This window comes from Zingiber officinale, chromosome 1A, assembly GCF_018446385.1.
Source record: "Zingiber officinale cultivar Zhangliang chromosome 1A, Zo_v1.1, whole genome shotgun sequence".
Classification (NCBI taxonomy): Eukaryota; Viridiplantae; Streptophyta; class Magnoliopsida; order Zingiberales; family Zingiberaceae; genus Zingiber; species Zingiber officinale.
The window spans coordinates 171,450,388-171,475,967 of record NC_055987.1 but is presented as its reverse complement, the minus strand read 5'-3'; the positions used below and the strand labels follow the sequence as shown (position 1 = coordinate 171,475,967).

The window sequence follows — 25,580 nt, the reverse complement described above, 5'->3', positions numbered from 1 at the left end:
GGCACCTTTAGCAGCACAAGAGACGCCTCGAGCACTGTTCACCTAAGGTTTTTTTATTTTTTTTGCTCCTATAAAACATGTTAGTTCAACAAGAAAAATATTTAATTTATTAAACAGAATTAGTACAATTATAAAATAGCAGTGTTAATTAGACCCTATCTATCCAATATTAAAATCTAATCAAGGTCTCAATTTAGGAATTTAAAATGTATCTAAATTAAATCTACACCTTATTTTAACTTTGACTTCTATCTTTTTATTAAATCCACTCGTTAATATACTGTATCAGACGACGTAAACGGAATATAAGATGTCAACTAAAAAAATAATCTATGTATTCATCATAATGTCATGTCAATGCCCCCTCTTAAAATCACTATTGCTAGGGACCTTTTAATAATGCACAAAAATAGCATTCCTTATTATCATTTTCTTAAAAAAACATGCCTTTTTAAAAAAACCTTCAAAACAAAGATCCAATACATTTCTCATCCCAAAAATATATATTCCAGGTTGTTACAGTAGCTACAATATATATGTTATGATATAGAGTTAAATTACTCCAATTTGATCAAATTGATATACATAAACAATATTATATTAAAATATTTTTACCAACTTAATTAAAATTATTTAAAGTGTTTTTATTTTTAAAAACAGAGTGACCTATTAACAAAAACGATCATGAGAAATGCCCTTTTAATTTTAATTTTTTTAATCATGGTCTCATTCTATAAGTTCGTCCAATACATATCTAGATTTATTACTGCAATACTTTAACACTTTATACAACAATCTTTAGTTACAAACATAAATGCAAGAATAATTTTAATTATTTATTAAATATATAATTATATTTTATAATATTTTTTTAGATTCGATGATTGGGGTTTGATATCATACTCAATCTAATATAAAATACAAAGACTATTAAGATATTTTATTATATATCTATCTATCAATTACATAGAAAATACGACTATAAATAAAATTATTCTTTTATTTATAATAATTCAATTACATTATACAATTCAATTATTTTCATGGCACTAATAAAAAAAAAAAAATTAAATTAAGATTTTCTTTATCCAGAATATGAGGGCATTTTAAAGTTAGATGTCCTTATCACAAATTATCAAATTATCAAAATCAAAGCATTCCTAACAATCTCCAACCACATACTATTACAGATAAAACATTATTTAGATTATCCTAGTGTACAATTTGTGTTCAATTCAATTTAAAATCATGACATATATAAAACTTAAATTAACCTAAGTTTCAACCAGAATGTGAATACTATAGTTTCAGCAACAATTCTAAAGTTTTTTTAAAAAAAATCTGATAAATTCAGGCAAATAATAAATCCTTATTAAGAATAAATCACAATTTGTGTGCAAACAGTTAAAATGTGTAATTCATTTTTTTTATAAAAAATATATTTTTAGTATGTAGATATAAAATATAACAAAAAAAAAAAATAAATCAAAGATGGTTCTAAGCTCAGATACAAAAATTAAAATTAAATTAAGCGACTTGAATTTGTCAAGTGCAAATGTCTCTCTTTCTTTTTAGAAAATTAGATTTTCATTTTCAACATGTGGTTGTTTCAATAATTTTGGGACCAAATTTGAATGGATATATAATATTTCATTGAATATATTTTCAATACAAAGTGTCGCAATTGCTGTGCTAAGATAAATGCTCCTCTTAACTTCAATTTTTTTTTCCTCCTATAGATTTTTATTTTTAGTGATATAATTTTATAGATTAAAACGGAATAACATTCACTTAGTTGAAATGGCTCAAAAAATACTTTAATGATGATTAAAACAGAAAATATTAATATATGAAAATAATTAATGATTAAATTTATTATAATAAAAATTCGCTTGTATTCACTTTGTGATGCCATTAAGTTTACCATTATAATTGGTTTTCTTTTAGTTTTATGGAAATATGATTGATGAGATGATAAAAATGAAATTATAGGGACGGAATTAAGAAATATTTTAATTTTTAAAAAATAATAAAAGTTTCTCTCTATTGAAATTTAAACTTGTTAAATAGGTGAGGGAAATGATCCACACGGACTGAAGCAGACAAATTGAGATCCAACCCGAGCGGAACGGAGGATGGCGGAGCGGCCTCCTGGCTCAGATGAGCAATTAGTCTCCGGTGATCCCCTTTTTCCGATTTTTTTTCTTCTTTCTCGTTCCCTTTCCAATAAGTGAACCGCCTTGAGTTCAATTCATTCTAGGGCAACATTGTGGAAAGATGAATAAGATTTGGGGCCTCATTGAGTTTTGGTGAATGCTATTGCTCCCACACCAGGCTTTGTTGAATTCCTTATTAGAAAGACATTTTTTTTTAGTGTTTCCTTAGAAAAATTCCTTAAACCCGTTAAAATTTGCCTCTGAACTAAATTCTAGCACACCTCAATAGTTCAATTAAAGGTTAACTTTTTATGATTGAATTAATTATTATTATTATTATTATTATTATTATTATTATTATTATTATTATTATGCGATTTAGGATTTAGTTGTTGTTGCTAACCGACCCCACCTAGTGGTATAAAGTTAGTTGTTGTTCTATGCGATTTTGTTGTCTGATTTCCTTTTCAAATTCCCAATCTGAGACAACTGTTTATTGATATTTTGAGTTTAGAGGTTTCTCAATCAAAAATTACCGTCCAGAATAAGCATGGAGAAAAGCTTGTCGGGCTGCTCCATTATAATGGGTCTATGAAGCTTGTGATTGTGTGCCATGGTTTCAGATCATCAAAGGTAGGTCTTCATTTGTTTGCTATTTTTTTTTTTCTAGCTCAATTGCATACTATTTCTTGGTGAAATTAGAAAGAGAAAAATGTGTTCCATTCAACATTGCGTAGTTATCTTTAGGTCTCAGATGATTGTCAATTTCATGTGTAATGAATATTCCCATTTCTACAATTTGTTAACCTAATTCTCATTTTTCTATTTCTTACATGGGAAATCCATTCTTACTAGGGAAAATTCATCTTACTTTATCAACTACAGACATAAGATTGTTATACATGACTCAGAGGCTGATTCTCTATATGTTTATTTTCACTATATCAATTGCTAGTTTTGATTGATCTAAGTCTATAAGCAGATGGCTTAATTACTAAACAACTCAAAATTAGAATTTAAATTTAAAATTATTCCTTTTCTACATTGCCCCCCTCCCAATAAAAAAAACCTGACTGTCTGAAGAGACTTGCCAAATTAGACTTTACAATGTTGAACATGGATGAAAAGTAGAGGCGTCTTTGTAGATGGACTATATGATTGATGTTCTATTGCTTCAAGTAGCTTGAGAGTGTGGTGTCCAAGTTCATTTTCAGTAATTTATATGTCATTAATCTCTAGAACTCATTTCCAACGTACTAATTATTGTTGGGTGCTTCCTTGAGGGCTATCACCATTTGAGTGTCCATAACACACTTGATCTAAGCAGTGGATTGTGCAACATATAAGAGTGAAGGAATGAACACTATGGGAGCATAACCTATCAACAAATCAATAGATAAGGATGAAGACTTAAATGTCTCTCAGTATGATAGTTAGTCCTCAACATTGAAAATTTTACTATTGTCCAATTAGTAGTAATTAGTAGTAAAGTCAATAACATATACATCAGTACCTACTTGTCTCACAAATTTCTAGGGTTCAAAAGAATGAACATGATACTTTTTGATTTTAGTAAAATGTTTAGGGTGGGTCCTAATGAACACATATTCCCCTACATTGTAGTCATTAAATTTATGATGGGTATTATAAATTTCATTACTTAGTGAAGTTTTCCTCCTAAGATCAGTATACATATTTTAGAAGTCAACAAAACTCTTAGTTGATTTAGATAAGAATAAAATGGTAGATAACAAAATTTGATAATAGACTAATTTATCGAATTATTATAAGCAAATTCAGTAACTGGTAAAATTTATTTCCAACTTTTTTTTTTTCATTAGACACCTAAGCAAATTTCTCTTTGGTCGACGATTTTGGTCTATCTATCATCCGTGATTGGTAAGGTAGAAGAAAATTTAAGCTAGATTTCAAATAACTTCAATAGAATTTGTAAGAAGTAGTTTTAAGTATGTGACAAAGTGTACATGCCTATCTAATTATTTAACATTATTAGACCTATGTAGTCTAACAATCGCCATAAAACGTAATTTGGCTATATATAATGCATTATTTGTTTTATTAGATAAATAAAATGTGTAATCTTTCAAATTTGGTCTACCACTACTAAAATATAGTTGTTGTTTTGGTTAGTCTGGGGTAAATCTAAAATGAAGTTTATGCTAATGTCTAGTTCGGTTTATGAGAAATCGACAACCATGTGAACTCATGTGTTTTGTCTAACATATGCGACATTATGATACAATTTAGGTAACATCTAGTCACAATAATGGCCACTAAAATCAATTCAAAATATGGGTGATGGTCTTATCCTTTTAAAGCGTCCAACTAGTCCATTCAAGTGCATTTTCTAAATAAAAAGGTCTCTAAATGATATTCTATAAATTTACAAATACATTCCCTTAAAACAATATTGTGAAGTTGGGACAAGTATCATACTCATCTTTGAGTCGGTCAAATCTTACCATCATTGTACCTATTGTGTATATCATGACTATAGCATGACATTGCATTGACGAATATGTTGTTTACACCAAGTCAACCTTTTAGTAGAAAGGTGTATTTCTTGAAAAATTCAACCCACACAGCATGTTTGACACTTAGCTTGTTTTGTGATTGGATAAAATTCAATCCTTGTCTTCATACAAGATGAATTCATAAGGCAATAGTGTAAAACTCTTTATCATAAGTGGAAAAACGTTGTTGAATTTTATTGTGTTTTGCTAAAAAATGCAATTAGCTTCCCTTCTTGACATAGAGTTCTGCCTATTCCTATTTTAGACAGATTACATAACACTTCTCTATTTCTACTCTAGAAGAATTACAAAATTCTTTAAAAGGCTTGAAGAGCTCAAGATGGTTAAAAAAGGATACTTAGTCATCCTTTCCTTAATTTTTCAAAAAGTACAAAAGGTAGATTTAGAGCACCAAACTTTCTTTAATGCAATTTTTTACAAGAGTTATAATGGTATTAAAGTATTTCATGAAGTGCCTATAGAAGGTCACAAATCCTTGAAACATTTAAGCCACTTAAGGGTATGAGGTTTCAACCAGGTCTTACTTACCCTAAGTTTCTCTAGGTTGATCAAAATGCCTTTATTGAGATGATAAATTGAGGAAGAGAATTTAGGTTTTAAGAAGGACACATCTTTAAATTAACAAATAACTTTTTAAGCCTAAGGGTCTTAAGGACATGGCAAATGTCTCCTGGTAGGTATTATGTTTCTTATTATGAATTAAAATGTTATTGAAACACAATATGAGGAATTCCCTTATAAATAATTTCAAGACCTGATTTATCATCTCTATAAAAGTTCTTGTGATGTTTAGTCCGAAAGCCATCACTAAACACTTAAAATTGCCATAAAATTGAGCATGTTGTCAAGTGCAGGTATGAGAAACTTGCATTCAATAGTGATCGATGTATATTCTCTAAAAGTCATCCTCTTTAGGTGCTAGCAAAACAAGGACCACGAAAGGAATCATAGTCTCTTAATGCCTTTTTTGTAAGTCCTTTGACTTGTGCAATTCAAAATGCTCCACAAGTTCATGCAATAGTGTAAGAGGGCGGGCAACTACAATCTTTGGATAAAATTTATAACTTGCTAGATTGTGCAAACAAATAAGAGCCTATCAAGTTTGTAATTAGTTATGCCCCCGAGCGTAGTGCAGACGGTGGACGCATGACATCTCTAGTGTAATGGCCAAAGATCGATTCTCAGGAACTGACGACCTGGGGTTTACCCCACCATGTGCCTGATGCCTAGACCTGCATTTATCTTCCTCTATATTCGTGAGGTTGACACTAAAGGTGGCAGATCTACTTTTTTTTTTGTAATTAGTTATCATTCTACAATATCAAACTACGAAAAAGATAACTAATCTTACATTCAAGGTTGCAATAAAATAAGTTCATAAGTGAATAGTTTAAGGAACAATCAAAATAGTGGTAAGGAACAATCAAGTCTAGTCCTTTCAAGGGGGAGAAAATTTATAAAGCTTCATTTAGTTCTTTCTCATTGCCCTCTTCATTTTCTTCCTCATAATTAATTTCTTCTTCTTCAAAGTCTTCCCTTATAGAAGCACCAACTTCTCCTTGCTAGAATTGGCTTCTGCAACTATTTTCTATGTTCTCTTTGCTAGAGTCCCGAGGCTTTTGTATCTATTTCCTATGTATAACCTAATCTTGGAATTACTTCCTCTTCTACATCTTCATTCATCCATTCTCTAGCACTAGCAGCATCATTTGACTCCAAGTGATCTAGGAATTTCTTCTCTTTGTATGAATCTATTATCTACAAGAGATCTATTTATTGATTAATGTTTTATATACAATAAAAAAATTCACAATTAAACAATCATCACTATTCTCACATATCCTTTCAACTCTAATTCCTCTTATACCAGAGGAGCTACATGTTAGGTCCAAATGCATCTATTTGTGTTCAATTCTATGCTTATTTCCTTCTCTTTGTATGAATCTACGAGAGATCTATTTATTGAAAAATGTTTTATATACAAAAAAAAAATTCACAATTAAACAATCATTGCTATTCTTGCATATCCTTTAAACTCTAATTCCTCTTATACCAGAGGAGCTACATGTTAGGTCCAAATGCATCTATATGTATTCAATTTTATGCTTATCACATTATCTTAAGGGGTAGGATCAGGATAGAAAATCTCTACATATGTGAATATACTATCCATGATAATACTACTAACTCCATCTATTTTGATGGAGTCCCTACAATACTAAAATGTATTAAGGTAATAAGCAACAACATGTAGAGTACTATCTAATTTTCCCTTCGTATATTTCTCAATGGTATTCACATATCTATTATAATAAGAAGATTCTTCATTCTTAAAAAAGGTCATTATTCCTTTCTTAGCATCCTTTATGCCATTTTACACAAATCACATATTGTCCTTTTATCGGTATCAACAATCCTTAGTAGCTTCACTAAAGACAGACACTAACTTCACTAAAGACAGACACAGTGTAAAATTCACACATGCTTAAGATTGTGTGCTCATAACCAACATTTGCTCTCTTGCCTTTAGCACTTTCTAGTCTATTTGCTCATCCTAAGAAAATATGATCCTTAACTTTTTCCTCACATAAGACTTTACAGGGAAAACTTTTCCCTCATATTCATAAGACTTCATAGTGAGAAAAGAAGTTGCAAAGCTTGTGATTCCAGCTTGTACACTTTTGAGTGAAGTGACATTCTATGCTTAAAGTCTTAAGTGAAGTGATGCATTATGTTCAATGCCTTATGGTGGGTGAGAACTCTTGCTTTTTCAACTGCATCCTTAATCGTTTTCCCCTGCCAATCTCTTCAAGCATCAAATAAATAATGTGGGCTACAAGAGGACCAGGATATGTGTGGGTATTCCTGTTAGTTAGAGTCCTAGAGCCAATCATATGATGATTGTTGTATGGACTCGATGTATCATATTCCTATATATTTATAAAGACATTTCTTTATGATTGTTATACTTACTTGTATTGGTGCCAAATAACTAAGTGTAATAGCGTCCTTGAGTAGAAGGTTCTTATCTATATCAATCGATTGGTTGAATCGATAGTGAGATGATATAAAGAACACTACTCTTAATCATTCCTAGTCAAGTATTAACATTCAGGGACAATGTTAATGCGCTGAGACTAGCATGTAGGTCAACTCGATGACTTGATCTCATAAGTCATGGATATAGAGATATCAAGTTGACACATGGGTATACATTGGAGAATGTATATTGAATGACCCATCATGAGAAAGTATCATGGATCGTTATATGAGTGTCATATACTTTCTCATGTGACTATTAGTATGACTATGAGTCCTTGGACCTGAAGTCACCATGGTTCCCTACATAAGGAGTTGCATACTTTGGCTTCGTCAAACGTCACCCATAACTGGGTGGACTATAAAGGCGATTACTGGATATGTAACAAATTATGCGGAGGGATGTGAGTGATGTAGATGAGATCTATCCCTCCTATATGACGGGAGTGACATCATGATTCTTGATAGAGTGAGACCACTAAGTGCATGGCCATGCCCAAATGAGTCAATATGAGATATTGAGTTCATTTATTTAGAGTGAGTCTACTTGGAGTTCAAGATATAAATTGATTAGAGGATGACACAGTCTATGCCTCATTTGATCAATTTAGATGTCAAAGATAGAAGGACATTGTTACATATTGTGAGAGTCACAATTAGTAGTTACAAAGGTGATGTTGGATCTCAACATTCTTGTAACTTGGGTAGTAATGATGTGTTACTAGATACCATTCATTACTTATGCTTCTAAATGGGTTTAGGAGCATTGCCAACGTTACAAGAACCTATAGGGTCACACACAAAGGACAATTAGATGGAGAATATATTCATATGATGAACCAAGAGGATTAGATTCATGTGATGAACGAAATTGGATTAAGGGTAATCCAAATTAGACTAATTGAGTTGGACTCAATTTGATTCATGTATTGAATGAGTCTAATTTAGATTATGTCTCATTAAATCAATTTAATTTAATGAATAAAGATTCATTAAATCAAATTGACTTGAATCAATGGTTAGATTTGATCAACCATGGGAGAATTTAAGTCAAGTTTGACTTGACTTGAGAGGGAAGATGAAGGGTCAAGTTTGACTTGACCAAATGCCAACTCATTTGTGACTTGGCATGGGCCGGCCAATGATGGTGTTCCACATCATCAAGAGCCACCTCATTGTGTGCCACCTCATGAGGAAGACCAAGAGTCATGACTCTTGGTATTACATGGAGGTATAAAACCTCTAGAAAAGTGGCCGACCACTTTATGCAAGCATTCAAGGTGAATTCAAGTCATCTTCTTCCTTCCTCTCTTCTTCTCTTCTCTCCCTCTCCTCCTTGGACGAGACTCCTTGGGGTGTTAGCACACTCTAAGGTTTCCTCTCCATCTCTTGTTCGTGTGGATACTTCTAGAGGTGTGTACACTTGAACACACTTGAGATCCGACGGACCTTGGACGAGCGGGATTTGCGAAGGACTTCACTTCAAAGGTATACTTCCCTTTTCATGTAGATCTAGTGTAGATCTAGGATAAAACATGTACATGATTTATTTTATATGTCTTCGCACGGATCCGTGGCAAGACTTCGGGGTTTCCGCAATACAAAAAGCGGTTTTTGCGGCCCGAAAGTCCCAACAATTCCTCTTTCATCAATCTCTTAACAACTAAATTTCCAGCAACATTATCTGGTACTACATACAACATGCTCTTCTCCAACATCCTTTATGCATTCATCAACAATTTTAAAAATGTATTCATGAGTGTATAATTCTTAGGTCCATCAATGGGCTTCAGGATAATTGTGCCTAATTATCAATTCATGTACAAAGCATACTGATCTTGCTCTTCTGATCTATATATCATAATATTGCAATTGATTCTCTTCCAAGCATCCTGCTTGCAAATCTTAGATTTTTTCCACTTATTTCTTAAGTATTGTTCACCAATCTCATAAGGAGTTGGACTTTTATAGCCCGGAAACCCATTGCATACTATAGTGTGGAAAAACTTAAGGCTTCATGAAATGGAATACCTTCTTCATAGAACCATTTGGCAACATACTGGTAAACTCTACCTTTTCTTCCTTGGGAAATTTATCTTTGAGGCTACTTTGCCTCAGTGAGCTTTGTGATGTTGATGCCATAATCATTTCTAAGATCACTAGCTGTGAATTGATCCATTGGCCTTTTGTCTTTTACTACCCACTTCTTGTATTTCTTCATCCCTTTCTCTACCTTAGCTCTTTCTTTATCAAGCAATTTTGTCTTGTCATTCTTTTTTGTTGACTCCATGCATTCAATGATCACTTTCTTATCTTTAGATGTTACATTCGAACAACCACAATATTACCTTGGACATGAGCTAAGTGCTCTAGACTTACTTTGATTGTCTTCCCTCAGAATTTGGACTTAACAGTATAAGGTCATTTTTATTAGGAATATATCTATAATTACAAGATGGATCAATTGCCTTGGGCGGTATATAGCATTTAGAACTTTTATGTTGTGTGTCGAGGTTGTTTTCATACTTTAATTCACTAAATAATAAACAAGACAACAAAAATATACAATTAGAGATTGAAATGGAAAGTAAAACTATCGTGGAGAAAACAATGAAAAATAAAAAAAAATTAGCCAAAGGTTGGTTCTTTACTATTGTGGAGTGTGGTTGGTTGCTGATGTGGATGAAAGGATTTGATGGATTATAGAGGGATGTTGTGGAGGGAGAGGGATCGGTATTGCTGATGAGTCACTATGGAGGGAGGGGCATTAGTAGAGTTGTGGATGGAGAGGAACGTTTAGTACTTGTGGAGACTTTGTGGGGGAGTTGTGGTAAACAACAAAGGATCAATGATGTCATATTCAATATCTATGGATAGACATCCTTTGTAAAGGAGTCACTGCAACCAATGAGTGTAAGGAAAGGAAGGTTTTTGGGGGTAATGCATGTGGAAAAGAGTTGCAACGATTGATGGGTGTTGAGAAAAGAAGGGTTTTCTAGAGTGTCGATGCAATGAGTGAAGAAGGGGTTTTGAGAGAAGGCCTTGAATGAGGATGACAGGCATCATGGGCGGTGCGGTTGGTGTTTGCCATATGTGACTAGCCGCTTCTCGTATGAGATATTGTTGGATGTTAGGTAGAAGGATGTTTTTTTGGTGAGTCAGAAGTGGAGTCAGATTTTGGCATAGTAGAAGAGAAATGATTACAATTATTAAGTGAACTGCCGTATTTTCATCTGTCTCACGAACTGAACTACTTTTTTCCCCATCATTTTAGACCTTTTTTCATCATTGAACTCATTATTTCTCTAATATAACCAAATGGCCGTGTAGACCGCCTAGGCTACCTAGATAGTGCCTTCCTCAATTTTTAAATCACCCACCTAGCCATGACCGCCTACACAATAGGTAAAGCAGAGTCTTGCCATGATCACCTAGGGTGGCTGCTTATACCACTTTTAAAAGCCTTGATTGTAATAAAGGCTAAGAAAATAAAAAAAAATTAATTATCCCATTATCAATTAAAAAGTAACAAATTAGAATAATTATCAAAATTCAAACTTGAAATTTATTCCCTTACTACATTAATGATCCTTTTAGTGTTGTGTATATTTAGACTATTAAACAATATGAGCATACTATTTTTAAGAATTTTTGCCTTTTTTACAAGGTTTAGCAACTTGGTTTCTAGATAATTCTTGGAGTCAATTGTTTAAATTGAAGAAATGTGGGAATTTTTTTATTTTGCCCCTACCATCCCCTTTAACATTTTTGAGTGTGAGAGGTTGGAGATTGGGTGGGGCAAAAAAATATTCTCAAGAATTTTGTTAGTGATGATATTAATATATATTTGATGATATTATAAATATGCTCTCTTTTATATTTATAATTCTTTGGGTCAATAATAGTCTACATCAAGGTTTAAAATTTCGACCCATGCTGAGGTTTCAGTCTCAGACTAGAACCATATGATTTTGGTATCGTATCGTGCCGTGCCAATATGATTTCGATATTTTTTTATTATATAACAATTATAAGATAAATATGTTTATGGTGTATATAAAAATAAGTTATATATTGATTTTATATAAGTTCTCAATTATTGAACTTAGTATTGTTAGAAAAATAATTAAAAATAATTTTATTTAAATAAAATTGATATATCAATAACTGGAATTAAATGGATCTATCTATAATAATAAGTATATAAATTAATATAATATATTACTTTATATATATTAATAATTATATAAATTAACTATTTATTCATTTAATTAATTATTAATTAAATAATATGTATTTTAAATAGTAAAAAATATCAAGTAAAAAAATATAAAATAAAAAATATATCAGAATATAAATACAATTTATTAGAATTTTTAAAGATTTTTTTAAATTTTTTTAAATTTTAAATAAAAATAAAAAAATACAAAATAATAAAAAATATATTAGAATATAAATAAGAATTATTATATTTTTTTAAATTTTTAAATGAAATTTAAAACATTAAAAAGAATTTCATAATATTAATTAATAAAATTTATTAAATTTATTTTAATTTTAACTATATTTTTTTATATATTTTATTAGGATAATTTAATTAGGATTTATAAAAGACTGTTCGAAATATCACACATTTTTAAAAATTATTTAAATTAATTAAATAAAATAATTAATTATCGGAAAAGAAACCATGATCGCCCGTGATCGCTGCGTCCGGGTGCGTCGGAAGCATCACTGGAGGCGCCCCGCGACGCCTGCGGGACGCTTCCGGAAGTATTCCTGCAACTCCTCTGGCGCCGCCGAGACAAGGACACCTCCTGTGCCGGTTTCGGCCGCTTGACGGAACGATAAAAACCGTTCGTGTCGGGCGGCACTGAACGACATTTCATTCTATGGTCTACATTTTATATAGATCTCCGTGGGAATGAAGTTTTTTAACTAGTGGAACTAATTTGTTCTTATATTTCTTAAACTTGTATGCCAACATGCAACTTAATAATGAATTTTCTTCTATGTTAATCATTCCTGATATTTTTTGAATACTATTCAGGATGAAAAGATTTTTGTTAGCCTTGCTTCTGCATTAACCAATCAAGGGATCAGTGTGTTTCGCTTTGATTTTGCTGGGAATGGGTATGTATATAAAACTCTAGATAACCATGCCTCACATGTATGAATTGTATTGTATTTCCATCATTCTGCAACTGATATCTGTTTATGCATTGTTGAAAATATATGGAACTATGGGTGAATAGTTACTGTCTGACATGATTCTTACACCCACACTAACATAGAATTGTTTAGAAGAATCACATCAATTCCAGAGTGCTAAATGCTAGCTTCATGTTAATTAAATGAAATATCCTACACTTTCTTCTGCTTGTTATCAGACATGACCTCTAAGCAAGACAGAGAAAGAGAATGTTGTTGAAACAACCAATCTGTATTGATTAGATTGCTTCTATGTTGAAAACATCACATGCCACCACAATTAAAAGAAATATTAAGTTGAATTTTCCTTCTAAATGAGCTAGTAAATTATTCGTGAACAGTAAGGTGTTTCCTAGCTATACACAATAAAGGTAACCATTTAAAGCTTTCTAAACATGCAAGGTTGACAAAAACATACAAAAGATTCACAAGATATTATAAAGATATCTGGATGTATTTGATGTAGTTTTTTTTTCGTGCAATAGAAGGTATTATCCTCATTCTATTTCTAAGAGGTTTTAAAATACAGGATGAATGATAAGAAGACAGAGAAAGAAAGATCTTTTGAGGGAAGGAGAAAAATAAAGAATATCAATATGTTCAATAGGTAGAATATCGATTGGATAAACAAGTGACATTTATCTGAGGTTAGTCATTAGGTTGAGCTGGAATAAGTCCAATTTACGCCGGAGTTTTTCATGTATTTGAATTTCTCAAGATTGGAATGCCCCATCAATTTGGATTTTTATCCTAGAATGAAAGCAGTATATGAAGTTCACTTGAGATAAAAATGGCTTCTAATTTAGAGAGAGAAGCTCTCCTTTCTCTCTAGTTTTTTCCTTGAGACATGGTTGTTGGAAGTTGATTAGGAGACTTGCGAGAGCTCTTGGGTGGCATCCCACCCCTCACCAATGGTGAGGGACGTGGGAAGGGTGTGGCATCACTTCTTTGAGGTGGAACTGTTGGTTTTTGTAGTATTTGGTGGCAAATCTGCGATTTTGGAGGAAGGTGGCTGCTCGGGGTTTTGAAGACTGCAATACTGCTGGTTGCTTCCTGAATGTGATTTCTGATTGGGATATTCTGACGAGTTTCCAGGGAAGGGTATTTTCTTCTTGCTGGAATCTACTCCGGTGATCATCGGAGCATTGGGAGGAAGATGACGGGTACAAAGGTGGAAGGTGCGGCTAATTTGGTAGAGGTTTAACAACAGGGTTACACAAAGAAGTTTCTCTGTGACCGGTTGGAATCCAATTTGTCCAACATCTTTTACATTTATTCCTCACACTGAAATGACAAAAAAGAAAGCTGGTTAATGCTTAGGGATGTAAATGAACCAAACGGTTTGCGAGCTATACGGAGCTCGATTCGGTAAAAAGCTCGTTCGTTTATCTTATCGAGCTGAGCTCGAGCTCGATTTCGAGCTCGACAGTTTTATCGAGCCGAGCTCGAGCTTAAGGATATTCGGCTCGTGAGCTCGCGAATATGTTCGTTTATAGGCTCATGAGCAAAAAAAATGAGCCTTAAACCGAGCAAAAAAACGAGTTCTAAAACGAGCCAAAAAATGAGCTCTAAAACAAGCCTTAAAATGAGCTTTAAAATGAACAAAAAAAACGAGCTCTAAAATGAGCCAAAAACGAGCTCTAAACGAGTCCGAAAACGAGCCCGAGCTCGCTTAACGAGTTAGGCTTGTTAACTTTGATAATCAAGCTAATAACGAGTCGAGCTCGAACTGTTCGCGAGCTTGATAATTCTAAAACGAGCCGAGCTCAAGCCTAATACTGTTCGGCTCGGTTCGGCTCATTTACATCCCTATTAACGCTACAAATATATCTCGAAATCAATTAGCACAACCAAGCGGTCCCCAAAATGCTCATGTGGAGCAGGAATTTCTGAATTTACCTTAAGCTAATCCTGCAGTAATAATGAGGCAGCAGGCGGATGTGGCGGATTCCTAGCAAAGGAAGTCATGAAGGAGTCTCACCATTAGGAGAGAGAGGAGGAGTGCTGAAAGAAGAGGGGTTGCTAGAGGCAGTTGCAAAGCAAGAAGAGGAAGAAGTTCAGGAGGAGCATAGGGGAATTCCTAGCAAAGGAAGAATCCTATAGTAGGGAAGGACATGAGCCAACCTTTTCAAAGACAATCGAAAGGCGAAGTTAGCAATGCCACTGGAACACTACGAGGCAATCGGAAGTAGGTTGCGTTTTGAATATGACGACGTTGAAACAATGGATGGGGCATTGGGCTTGTATTGTGGGGTGCTTCATGAGGTGCCATCCTGGCCGAGACTTCCCTATGGGGAGTTTCGTACAAATTTTTCATGCACAGGAATAGATGGATTGTATATCAGTTTGAGACAATGGAGGATAGGGAGAAGGTGGTTCTTGAAGGGCCGTATTTTGCGTATGGAATTCCAATCTTTTTGAAGCTTATGCCAAGCTGTTTTCTCTTCAATGTAGATGGGCATTTCATCCCGATGTGGATTCAGATCCATGACTTGTCACCGGACTGTTGGTCATCGAAGGTGCTAAGCTTGATAGGCTTGGAGATTGGGAATCCACTTTACACAGATCAAATGACACGAACAAGAGACATATTGGAGTATGTGTGCCTCATGATGGAAATTGCAGTCATCGGGGAAAGAGTTGAGAGCGTGCCGATTACATTGCCCACTGGAGTTCAACTTGATCTAAAGGTTGTCTATGAGATGGTGTAGGATTTTTGTGAAGGTTGCCGAAGAATGGGGCATTGGAAGGAGACTTGTCACTAAAATCATAATCAAACTAGACGAGAGGTACTGACCTATCAGAATTACAATCAGAACGAGAGACAACGCTCTCATCTTGCAATAGGGCATTGACATTCGAGGTATCGTCGCCGTACTCAACAAGGGAGAGGAACGACTCCAGATGCAAGGACAAGGGAGGGGTTGGAGGATACAAACCAATTGGCGATTGTGGAGGCTCCCATCCTTGTTGCGGTGGAGGCACCGCCAGCTCCGGATGAAAACACTCCGGGGCGGCGAGAACTGAGACACAACACTCACTAAGAAAGTACATCACAACTATCCTCACGGGATGAAGTGCAAGATGATGAAGTGGAGGTTGTTTAACACACACCACAAGAAAGGGCACCGATCACTACAGCTACCGGTGCCTCCACCTTATCGGAGAAGAGTGTCCAGGTGGCTATCCTATAAGTCCTCAACTTCATCCTCATCAACGAGCAATGGGGCAACAAGTAAAGACATGGTAGGAGGTATGGTGATTAGGCAATATAGTAGACAATTACCGTGTGAGCAGCCTGGACGGGTGCCAAATGAAGGTTGCGGTATGGAACATAAGGGGCTTCCATAAGCCCCTTTAACATGAGGGAGTGTAGCACCACCTCAAGCACAAAGGAGTACAAGTAATGACGTTACTTGGGACAAAACTTACAAAAGCTCTCTTGAGCCTATCATGACATGGCGGTTTGCAGGTATGGGACAAGCTGATAATTTTGGTTTGTCTAACCATGGTTGCATTTTGCTCTTATGGGAAATGCAAAGGGTTTCTTTGGATTTACTCGTTATGGAGGAGCAATACATTCATTGTCATATGCGAAGCTTCCTCACTGTATTTATCTATGGTCTCCATTCTATAGTGTCTAGGAGGCCTTTATGGGACTCTCTTACGGCAATTGGACAGAACATTTATGAACTGTGGCTTCTAATGGGTGATTTCAACTCTCTTTTGACGGTCCAAGACAAGGAGGGAGGGCAACCGATCACCAACTATGAACTTCATGACCTGGAGAGGTTTGTACATTTGTGTGATTTCGTGGATATTCAATCAATTGGTTGTAGGTTGACTTGGACAAATGGCACGGTATCTTGCAAGCTTGATCATATCCTAGTCAACTCACATTGACTATTGGCAGATTATGAGAGTTATGCGGAGTTCATGGCGCTCGGTGTCTTTCAGATCACTTATGTGGCACAGTTTCCACACTAGCAAGGGAGAGGGCGCTGAACAAGCCTTTCAAATTATTTAATATGTGGATGTTGCATGGTGGCTTCCAAGACTTGGTAGAGATCTCTTGTGGGGAGCCGACTTATGGAAATGCTCAATATAGGCTAAAGGAGAAACTCACATTTGAAGGGTAAGCTGTGATTTCTGGATAAAGAACACTTCCAAATATTTCGGAGAAAGCGGCAAGGGCAAAGAAGGAGTTAGAAGAAGCCTAATATGGACTCTTGGTGGTGGGGGTGGGGTGGGTGGGTGGGGGGGGCTCCAAGCGAGTATGGAACACTAAGGAAGAAAGCAACGCTACTTGCGAAGGCGGAGAAGACTTTTTATCAACAAAGAGTTAAGAGTGTTTATTTCAAGAATAGCAACAAATGTACAAAGTTTTTTCATGATTTGGTGAAGCGCAACGACAAGAGGAATTTCATCATCATACTCACGAAACAATCCGGAGAACAAACATCTAATTTGGAGGAGGTTGCCAATGAGTTTGTGGTATATTTCAAGGGTTATTGGGCACTAGCGAACCTTGTATTCCGCTGAACAGTAGGAACATGGAAGGAAGCTGTTCGAGGGCCAAATGAAGGAGCTAACCATGCCCGTGGCTGATGAGGAAATCCGCCTTGCACTATTTGATATTGGGAAGGATAAAGCCCCTGGCCCCGATGGGTTTAATGCCAAGTTTTTTACTTTGACATGGGACACGGCAAGAGCAGAATTTTTTACTGCAGTTCGTGAGTTTTTCCAACATGGGCAGCTTCTCAAGCAATGGATTCACACCTTGATTGCGTCAATACCCAAATCTAATCATTCACCACGGGTTTTGGACTTCCACCCAATATCGTGTTGTGCGGTCTTCTACAAGGTTATCTCAACAGTGTTGGCGGGAAGGTTGGCGAAGTAATGGATGCTTTAGATTCGGCACAAGCGGCTTTTGTTCAAGGCCACTCTACTTGGGAGAACATTAATCTTGCACAGGAATTATTGAGGAAGTATGCTCGCAGATGCATATCGCCAAGATGCATGATCAAGGTTGACTTAAAGAAGGCTTTCGATAGCGTTGATTGGGGTTTTCACACTTGTTGGTTATGGTTTTCGACAGCAATTTCGAGTTTGGATTCATGAATGTGTCACCACGACCTTGTCCTCTGTAAGTATCAATGGTAGTAAGCATGGGTTTTTCGGTGGGAGGCGAGGTTTGAGGCAAGGAGATCCAATTTCACCCTTGCTTTTCGTGTTATGCTTGGAGGTTTTTTTAGAAAACTAAAGAAGGCATTACGACAACTCGATTTTCACTCTCATCGTATGTGTGGGGGTGCCCAAATTACACACCTAGCTTATGTCGATGATCGATATCTCATCTCTATCTTGGCGTAGGTGTTGAGGGATTTTGGCAACAAGGCGGGACTTCAGGCCAATCCATTGAAGTCCAATATTTACACGACTAGTGTAGATGATCAAGCTTGAAATCATATACTTCAAATCACTTGGTACTTTCCTATTTAAATATCTTGGCATTTCCCTAGCCACGGAGAGGCTTCTCATTGCTAACTACAATTCTTTACTTGGTGCAATGGAAAAGAAGGTTGCAGCATGGCCTAAACATACCTTTTCTTATGCTGGCCGGTTGGAGTTGATACGTTCGGTGCTTCAAGGTGTTGAATGCTATTGACTTTGTATTCTTCTAATGCCTTGTGGGTTAATTGATAAACTCTATGGTATGCGCCGATCTTTCATTTGGTCTACTAAGCACCCACTGATCTCTTGGGCAACAATATGTTTACTGAAGGAAAATAGGGAGTTATGGTCTTTGAGATTTGTAAGCTTGGAACAATGCTATATTATGCTGGACGCTCTAGAATGTTCAAAATAAGATGGATTCACTTTGGGTTTGATGGGTGCATCATCACTATCTTAAAGGTGTAGATTTTTGGCACTAACAAGGAAAGCCGTCAGATTCTCCTTTGATCGGGATGATCCATTGCAAAGAATAGGGAGCCAAGGAGCGATGAACATGAAGATGATAGAATGGTTTACGGGGAAAAGAAGGGGGCAGTCAACACATATGAATTGTTCAGACCTCGTGCCACCAAGGTTTATTGGCATCGGTTGTTTAGAGGGTTGGTTTGCTGCCTAAGCATTGGTTCACCCTTTGGTTAATGGCCCACGGACGGTTGAGGATAGCGGATAGAATGTCATATGTAACCAACAAGCTGTGTTCTTTGTGCCAATAGCAAGAGAAGTCCAATTTCCTCTTATGTTTCCCGTGTCCGTTGTGAGGGAGCTTTGGGACAAGTTGCGGGGTTGGTTGGGCTTTTGCCATTAGATTTTTTCTATCTTATTCAGGGCATTCCGAAGGCTATATCGAGGCAATGGACGACTTACAAAGGCTCGATATTTGGAGGTTTCTTGAATGGTTTTTCTGGTTTGGCAAACTCGCAACAAATGCCGTTTTGAGGGTGATATTCCTTGTGTTGAGAGGTTGTTCTGCAAGGTTTAGATTCATGTTTTTTGTTTCATTAACTCATAGAGTAGTAGTAGCTACTTGATGTTGCTTGTCAATTCGCAGATGTCTAGAGTGTAGTAGCTTTGCGATGACGTCTTTCATTTCATTTCATAAATGTCTAGAGTCGTAATGATTTTGTGATCCTTGAGATCTCTTTATATATATTTACCTCCCCCCACTCCTCCAAGAAAAAAGGAGGGAAGTAAGCCACCACAAAACCTAAAAATGTTAAGCTTGCCATATTCCATAATGAAGCTTGACATTAAGCTCTATGGTATAACTAAGGAATAAGTGTGAGGTTGCTTTATCTCAAGAAGAATACATGGCTAACATGAGATGATGAAAATGCCTTTCATTCCTATTTTGAGTTTACATACCTTTTTTATATTTACAAAGTTATTTTGAGTTTACATACCTTTTTTATATTTACAAAGTTACTCTTTCCTTTATTTTTTCTTCAATGATCATCCAACAGATTGGCGAGATTGAACTACATAGATCCGTCGAGGAGAAACCATATCTTGAGACAAGTAGTTGAGAAGTATTTTACTATTATGTTTTCGAGGAAACAGATATTAGGCCTGGGGTATAATTCCCACTTACCTGGTGATAGTGTGAAAAAAAGGAACCAAGAGCCAAGCAACATTTACTTAGCATAATCAGAAATTTTATAAACTTTATTATATATTCATATTTTTCCCCCTACAAATACAATGAAAATAATATAGTGTTAGCACATAAATGTAACACCAATAGCCAAGTCTTATCTCACTAGGTGAGGTCAGATATATGGATTCTTCTATTCCTTTACGCTCTATCCCCTATTATATCATTATTTATATTTAAATAAAGTTTATCTTGTTTTATTGTTACTAAGTTTTTTTTAATTTTCCTCATATGAGATGCACATTTATCATAGTTTCACACATTGTCTAACTGAAGCATTTATTAGTTGTCTAAGTGCATATCCGTACCATTTTAAACGCGTCTTCTAAAGTTTTCCCTCAATAGATGCAATTCCAAATATTTTCATTTCTTATCGTGTTCATCTTTGTATGTTCACACATCCACCTAACATCCTCATCTCTACAACTCTCATCTTCTACTCATGTGTTCGAGTCATAGCTCAACATTCATCTCCATATAACATATCAGGTCTAACCATTATTTTGTAAAACTTTTCTTTAAGTTTTAGAGGTACCTTATGATCACAAAGAACACCTAATGCTCTCCTCCATTTCAACTATCCCGCTTATATTGTATATAAGACATATCTTTCAATCCCTTCATGCTTTTACAAAAATGGTTCTAAATACTTAAACTCTCACTTGAAGATAATTTATCATCTTTCATCTTAACAATTGATCCTAAATACTTAAAACTTTTAATTACAAACAATTCATCATCTCTTATTTTAACAATTGTCTCATTATGTCTAATATTGTTAAACTTAAATTCTATATATTCTATCTTTATTCTGCTAAGTCTGAAATCTTTCACTTTTAGCGTTTCTTGCCAAAATTCAAGTTTAACATTTACTAAGGTGGCGTTTGGTTCTTTCCTAGAAATTGAAATGGGAATGAGAATCATAGTATTGTGGAATGAGAATGGATATGAGCATGAATAGCACTCTTAAAAATAATATTTGGTTAGTTGAATATTTTCTATCGGAATAAATCAAAATTTTCTTTTTTATCCTTAGAAAAAAATAAGAGAAAAAAATAGATGTGAGAGAAAGTTGAATGAGAGAAAAATATGATGAGAGAGAAAATGTGATGGAAAAGAATGAAGAGAGCGAAAGTGTGATGAGGGAAAATGAGGAAAGAGTGTAATGGGAGAGAGCATAATGAGAGAGGATGAGAGAGAAAATGTGATGAGAGAGAATGAAGAGAGAGTGTGATGAAAGTAAATGAAGAGAGAGTGTGTGATGGGAGAGATGAGGAGAAAGTATGATGAGAGAGAAAGTGTGATGATAGAATGAGGAGAGAGAAAGTGTGATGAGAGATAATAAGGAGAGAGAAAGTGATGAAAGAAAAATTAAACAAATATAGTAAGGGTATTTTCATTCAAAACTTAATTATCATTTCCAATCCCATTAAAACCCATAGGAGGAGGTGAGTTTCATCAATACCTAAGTTTTTGGGTTTCATTCTAAAATTTTAATTCCATTCCCATCAACCAAACACAAGGTTTGGGAATAAATCCATTCCCTCATTCCTAAACCCCTAAACTAAACACCACCTAAAATAATATCTTCTGCAAACAACATGTATCGCGGTACTGTATCTTGGATGTGTACGGTGACTTTGTCCATGATTAGTGTAAAAAGATAGACATTTGGAGTTAATCCTTGATGTAACCATATTTTATGGGAATACTTCAGTTAATCCACCAAAAGTCTTCACTCTTGCCATTACATGCTTGTACATATCTTTAATTAGTTTAATATATGTTATGCTAACATTTTTTTTTTTCTGAAATTCTCCATATAATTTCCCTTGTGACTCTATCATAAGTTTTTTCTAGGTCGACAAATACCATACATATGTCTTGCTTCTGTTCCCGATACTTTTCAATTAGTTGCTTAAGATGTATAACTTCTATTGTCAACCTTTAACAAAAATTCAAATTGATTTTTGGTTACCGTGATTTCCTTCCTTAGTCTTTTTTCTATTACTCTTTTTTAAAGTTTTATGGTATCACTCATTAATTTAATACCTCTATAGTTTGTACAATTTTATATGCCTCCTTTATTCTTATATAAGAGAACTTTTTTTTTTTTAATATTAGGTTGAATAATTTTGTAAGTCATTTAATAACTTGTTTTCCTAGACACTTCCATACCTCTATCATAATGTCCAACTGTTTTTCCATTTTGCATCCTATTTAAAACTTGTTCTACTTCTCCAAGTTCAAATTTTACGATAAAAATTTAAATTTCTATATTCATTTGACCTACTTAAATTACCTAAGTTAAAGTTGATCACCTAAACTTTTATTAAAAATATGATAAAAATACCTCTTCTATCGCTCTTTTATTTTCTCATCATTTACTGGTATCCTATAATATTCATCTTTAATTTATCTTATTTGCATAAGATCTCTTGTCTTCCTCTTTCTCGCTTTAGTTATTCTGTAAATGTCTTTTTCCTTTTTTTAATCCAATTTTTGATATAAATATTCAAAAGTTTCATTTTTATTTTTATTCACTACTTTCTTAGTCTCTTTTTTAGTTACTATATATTTTTTAAAGTTTTTCTCATTTTTACAAGTATATAATACCTTATAGGTTTGTTTTTTCTTCACTTTCTCCTATACTCTCATTCCACCACAAAATTTTTACTTGGTGGTGCACTTCCCTTTGACTTACTGAATACTATTGGCTACTATTTTCAACTTTGATACCATCATATTCCATGTCGTATTGAGTTGCTGTATATTTCTCCTAATAATTATACTTCTACCCTCTACTTAAATATGTTTTGCTTCCCATCTTTAACTTTCTCCACTTAATTTTAAGAGGCATCTATAGTTTTCCTTCTATTGATACTATGTTCGAGGTGTAGATCAAACATTACTAACCTATGTTAGTAGTTAAGTTTTTTCTAAGGATGACTTTGAATCTTTATAAATCTTTTTATCCTTTTTCCTAGTCATAAAAAAGTCAATTTGTGATTTATTATTCTTACTTTTAAACATGACCAAATATTCTTCTCTTTTCTTAAAAACCGTATTAGCTAATATGAGATAAATAGCATAGTATAATTTTTCTTTCTTCATTTTTTATTCCATATTCATAATTCTCATGCACCCTATCATATTCCTTATTTTCACTCCTATATGTCCATTTAGATTCTCTTATTAAAATTATTTCGATTAGTGGAATATTTTGTAATACCTTATTTAGGTCATCCCAAAATCTAGATTTGGTATATCATCTAATCCTACTTGAGGTGCATGTACACTTATTACATTAATAATTTCTTTCGCCACCACTATCTTGAGAGTTATAATCTTATCCCCTTTCTAACTATTTCTACTACTTCATCTTTTAACGAATTATCGATAATAATACTTGCTCCATTTCTTGTTCCTCCTTCCTATGTACCCTAACTTAAAACTCAAACTTTCTGTCATCTTTGCCTTTTCTCCTATCCATTTTATCTCTTGTACACATAAAATATTAATTTTTTTCATAATCATCATATCTACTACCTTTATTATTTTACGTGAGTTCTCTTGCATATTTAACACTACACCCAAGTTCTCATGAAAATGTAACGGTTTTTGTTGAGACGTTGCAGTTGGATCCTGTAATGCGTTTCTTTCGGGGAACATTCTAGCATTAACACAATAGTTTGATAGATCTATTTATTGAATATTTGCCTGAAAGTTCATGTTAGCTGACAACCTAATGTGCACCCCTCGCCCTTTTTATCTAGACTTGGAACCGATATTGGTGGTTTTGTAAGCACAAAAATACATCAAAATAAAATGAAACCAAAATTAGCAACTCGAGATCTTGAAACAACTTTATCTATCAGCAGATATTAAAAGGGTCCCTTTGCCTAAAAATTACAGACCAAGGAAAAACAAAATGCAAGCGCAAATTGCTAAGTGAATAATTAGGAGAGAGATTGCATAAGAGGTCAAGAAAATCAAGTAACTCCAAATTTTATATTACTATTTTAAAATTTTATTTTAGTTATTTAATGTGCGTCTATCTATCTATATATATTTTATCGACTATTTTTTTATTCTGTTTTTTTTATTCTTTATTAACATTTAGAGTTTCTATTGCTACTTTAAATTGTCATTGTTTTTTTATAGGATAATATAATTTTAGTTATGATCATTTAGTCATCAATATATATTTTTCACTAATAATAAATCTTGAGTTCATCTAGACCAATAAATCCATTTAAAATTGAATTGCTAGAGCTATTATCCTCATAGTGTCATAATGTATGGGCTAAAGCCCTTATCGGTGATATATAATAACATAACACTCTTGCACAAATAAATCCGGACCGCGGACGATCCGTCACTACCACATCCTCCTATGGGTAGCGATTAACTACTCCAGTGTAAGGCTAGATTCAATTTTTATTTTTTAATATTTCTTTTCACCATTCAAAATATTTAACATTTCACTTTAATCATTTACACCACAATTATTTATCTCTAGATTCACATTGATCTAAATGACTATCTTAAATCAACTTTTAGGCAAAAATTAAGCTACTTTAATTATGTATTAGTATAAAGGGTCTATAGATAAGAGCTATATCTACATCTAGATCATCAAGTTGCATCAAAGGACAAGTAGATGATAGGTACCAACTAAATACTAATTTGAAGCATCTATTTGAATTTTTAAAACCCCATATTAATCCCCATTTGAAACCCCTATGCAATATCAATTATTTATCCCCCAATAGTTTAATTATTTTAAATGCATTTCGTTATTTTTTAAAATATTATTTTGATCTAATTTTGACAATAATTATAGGAGCATATATGTAATTCATTTTAGCATTTTTTATGCATCGAGAAGTCAAAGGATATATTTTTCCCACCTCTATATATAGCCAAAAACTTTGAGAGTCAGCAAATCAACATGCTTCATTCGAATTGGTATTGACAAATACAATATGAAAATAACTTACAACTCAAGATAAATATTCAATAATGATAATAATATAAAAATCTAAAAATTAACTAAAATTCAAAATCAATGGATTAAATCTTGATCCCACTATCTCGATATGATTCTATTTCCTAAACGAGACACATGCTACTATCAAACAATAATTTATTTTTCATCCTAACTTAGGGACACCAACCTAAAATTGAATTTAATAAAATAAAATATTTACCTTTTCTCTCAATGAATGAAATATGGTAAGATGATTTGCTGATATGGATTGCTCAGACCAATTCAACTTGTAAAACAAATCGTAATTAGTCCAAATAATTAATTGTTTATCGATACTAACATACGTACATTTAGTAATTTCTTACCCTTGATTGGCAATGTACAAGCAATAATCTCACTAAACGAGGATATTGAGAGGCTTATGACCAAGGAAAGTCAAGGGTTCTCCTTGGTTC

At 34.0% G+C, this 25,580-nt stretch overlaps 1 protein-coding gene across 3 annotated transcripts in view; it reads left to right on the top strand.

The window, feature by feature from the left end:
• The first annotated feature begins 2,061 nt into the window (after positions 1–2,061).
• Positions 2,062–25,580, top strand: part of LOC122038411 (uncharacterized protein YfhR-like) — a 40,102-nt gene continuing 16,583 nt past the window's right edge. Inside the window, exons 1-3 of one of the 3 annotated variants that reach the window (XM_042598154.1) lie at positions 2,062–2,178; positions 2,671–2,789; positions 12,801–12,883. In XM_042598154.1, the coding sequence (XP_042454088.1) occupies positions 2,136–2,178; positions 2,671–2,789; positions 12,801–12,883 (245 nt within the window). In that variant the 5' untranslated portion in view covers positions 2,062–2,135. The remainder of the gene's footprint in view (positions 2,179–2,670; positions 2,790–12,800; positions 12,884–25,580) is intronic. The other 2 variants (XM_042598156.1, XM_042598155.1) reach the window with 2 other exon arrangements.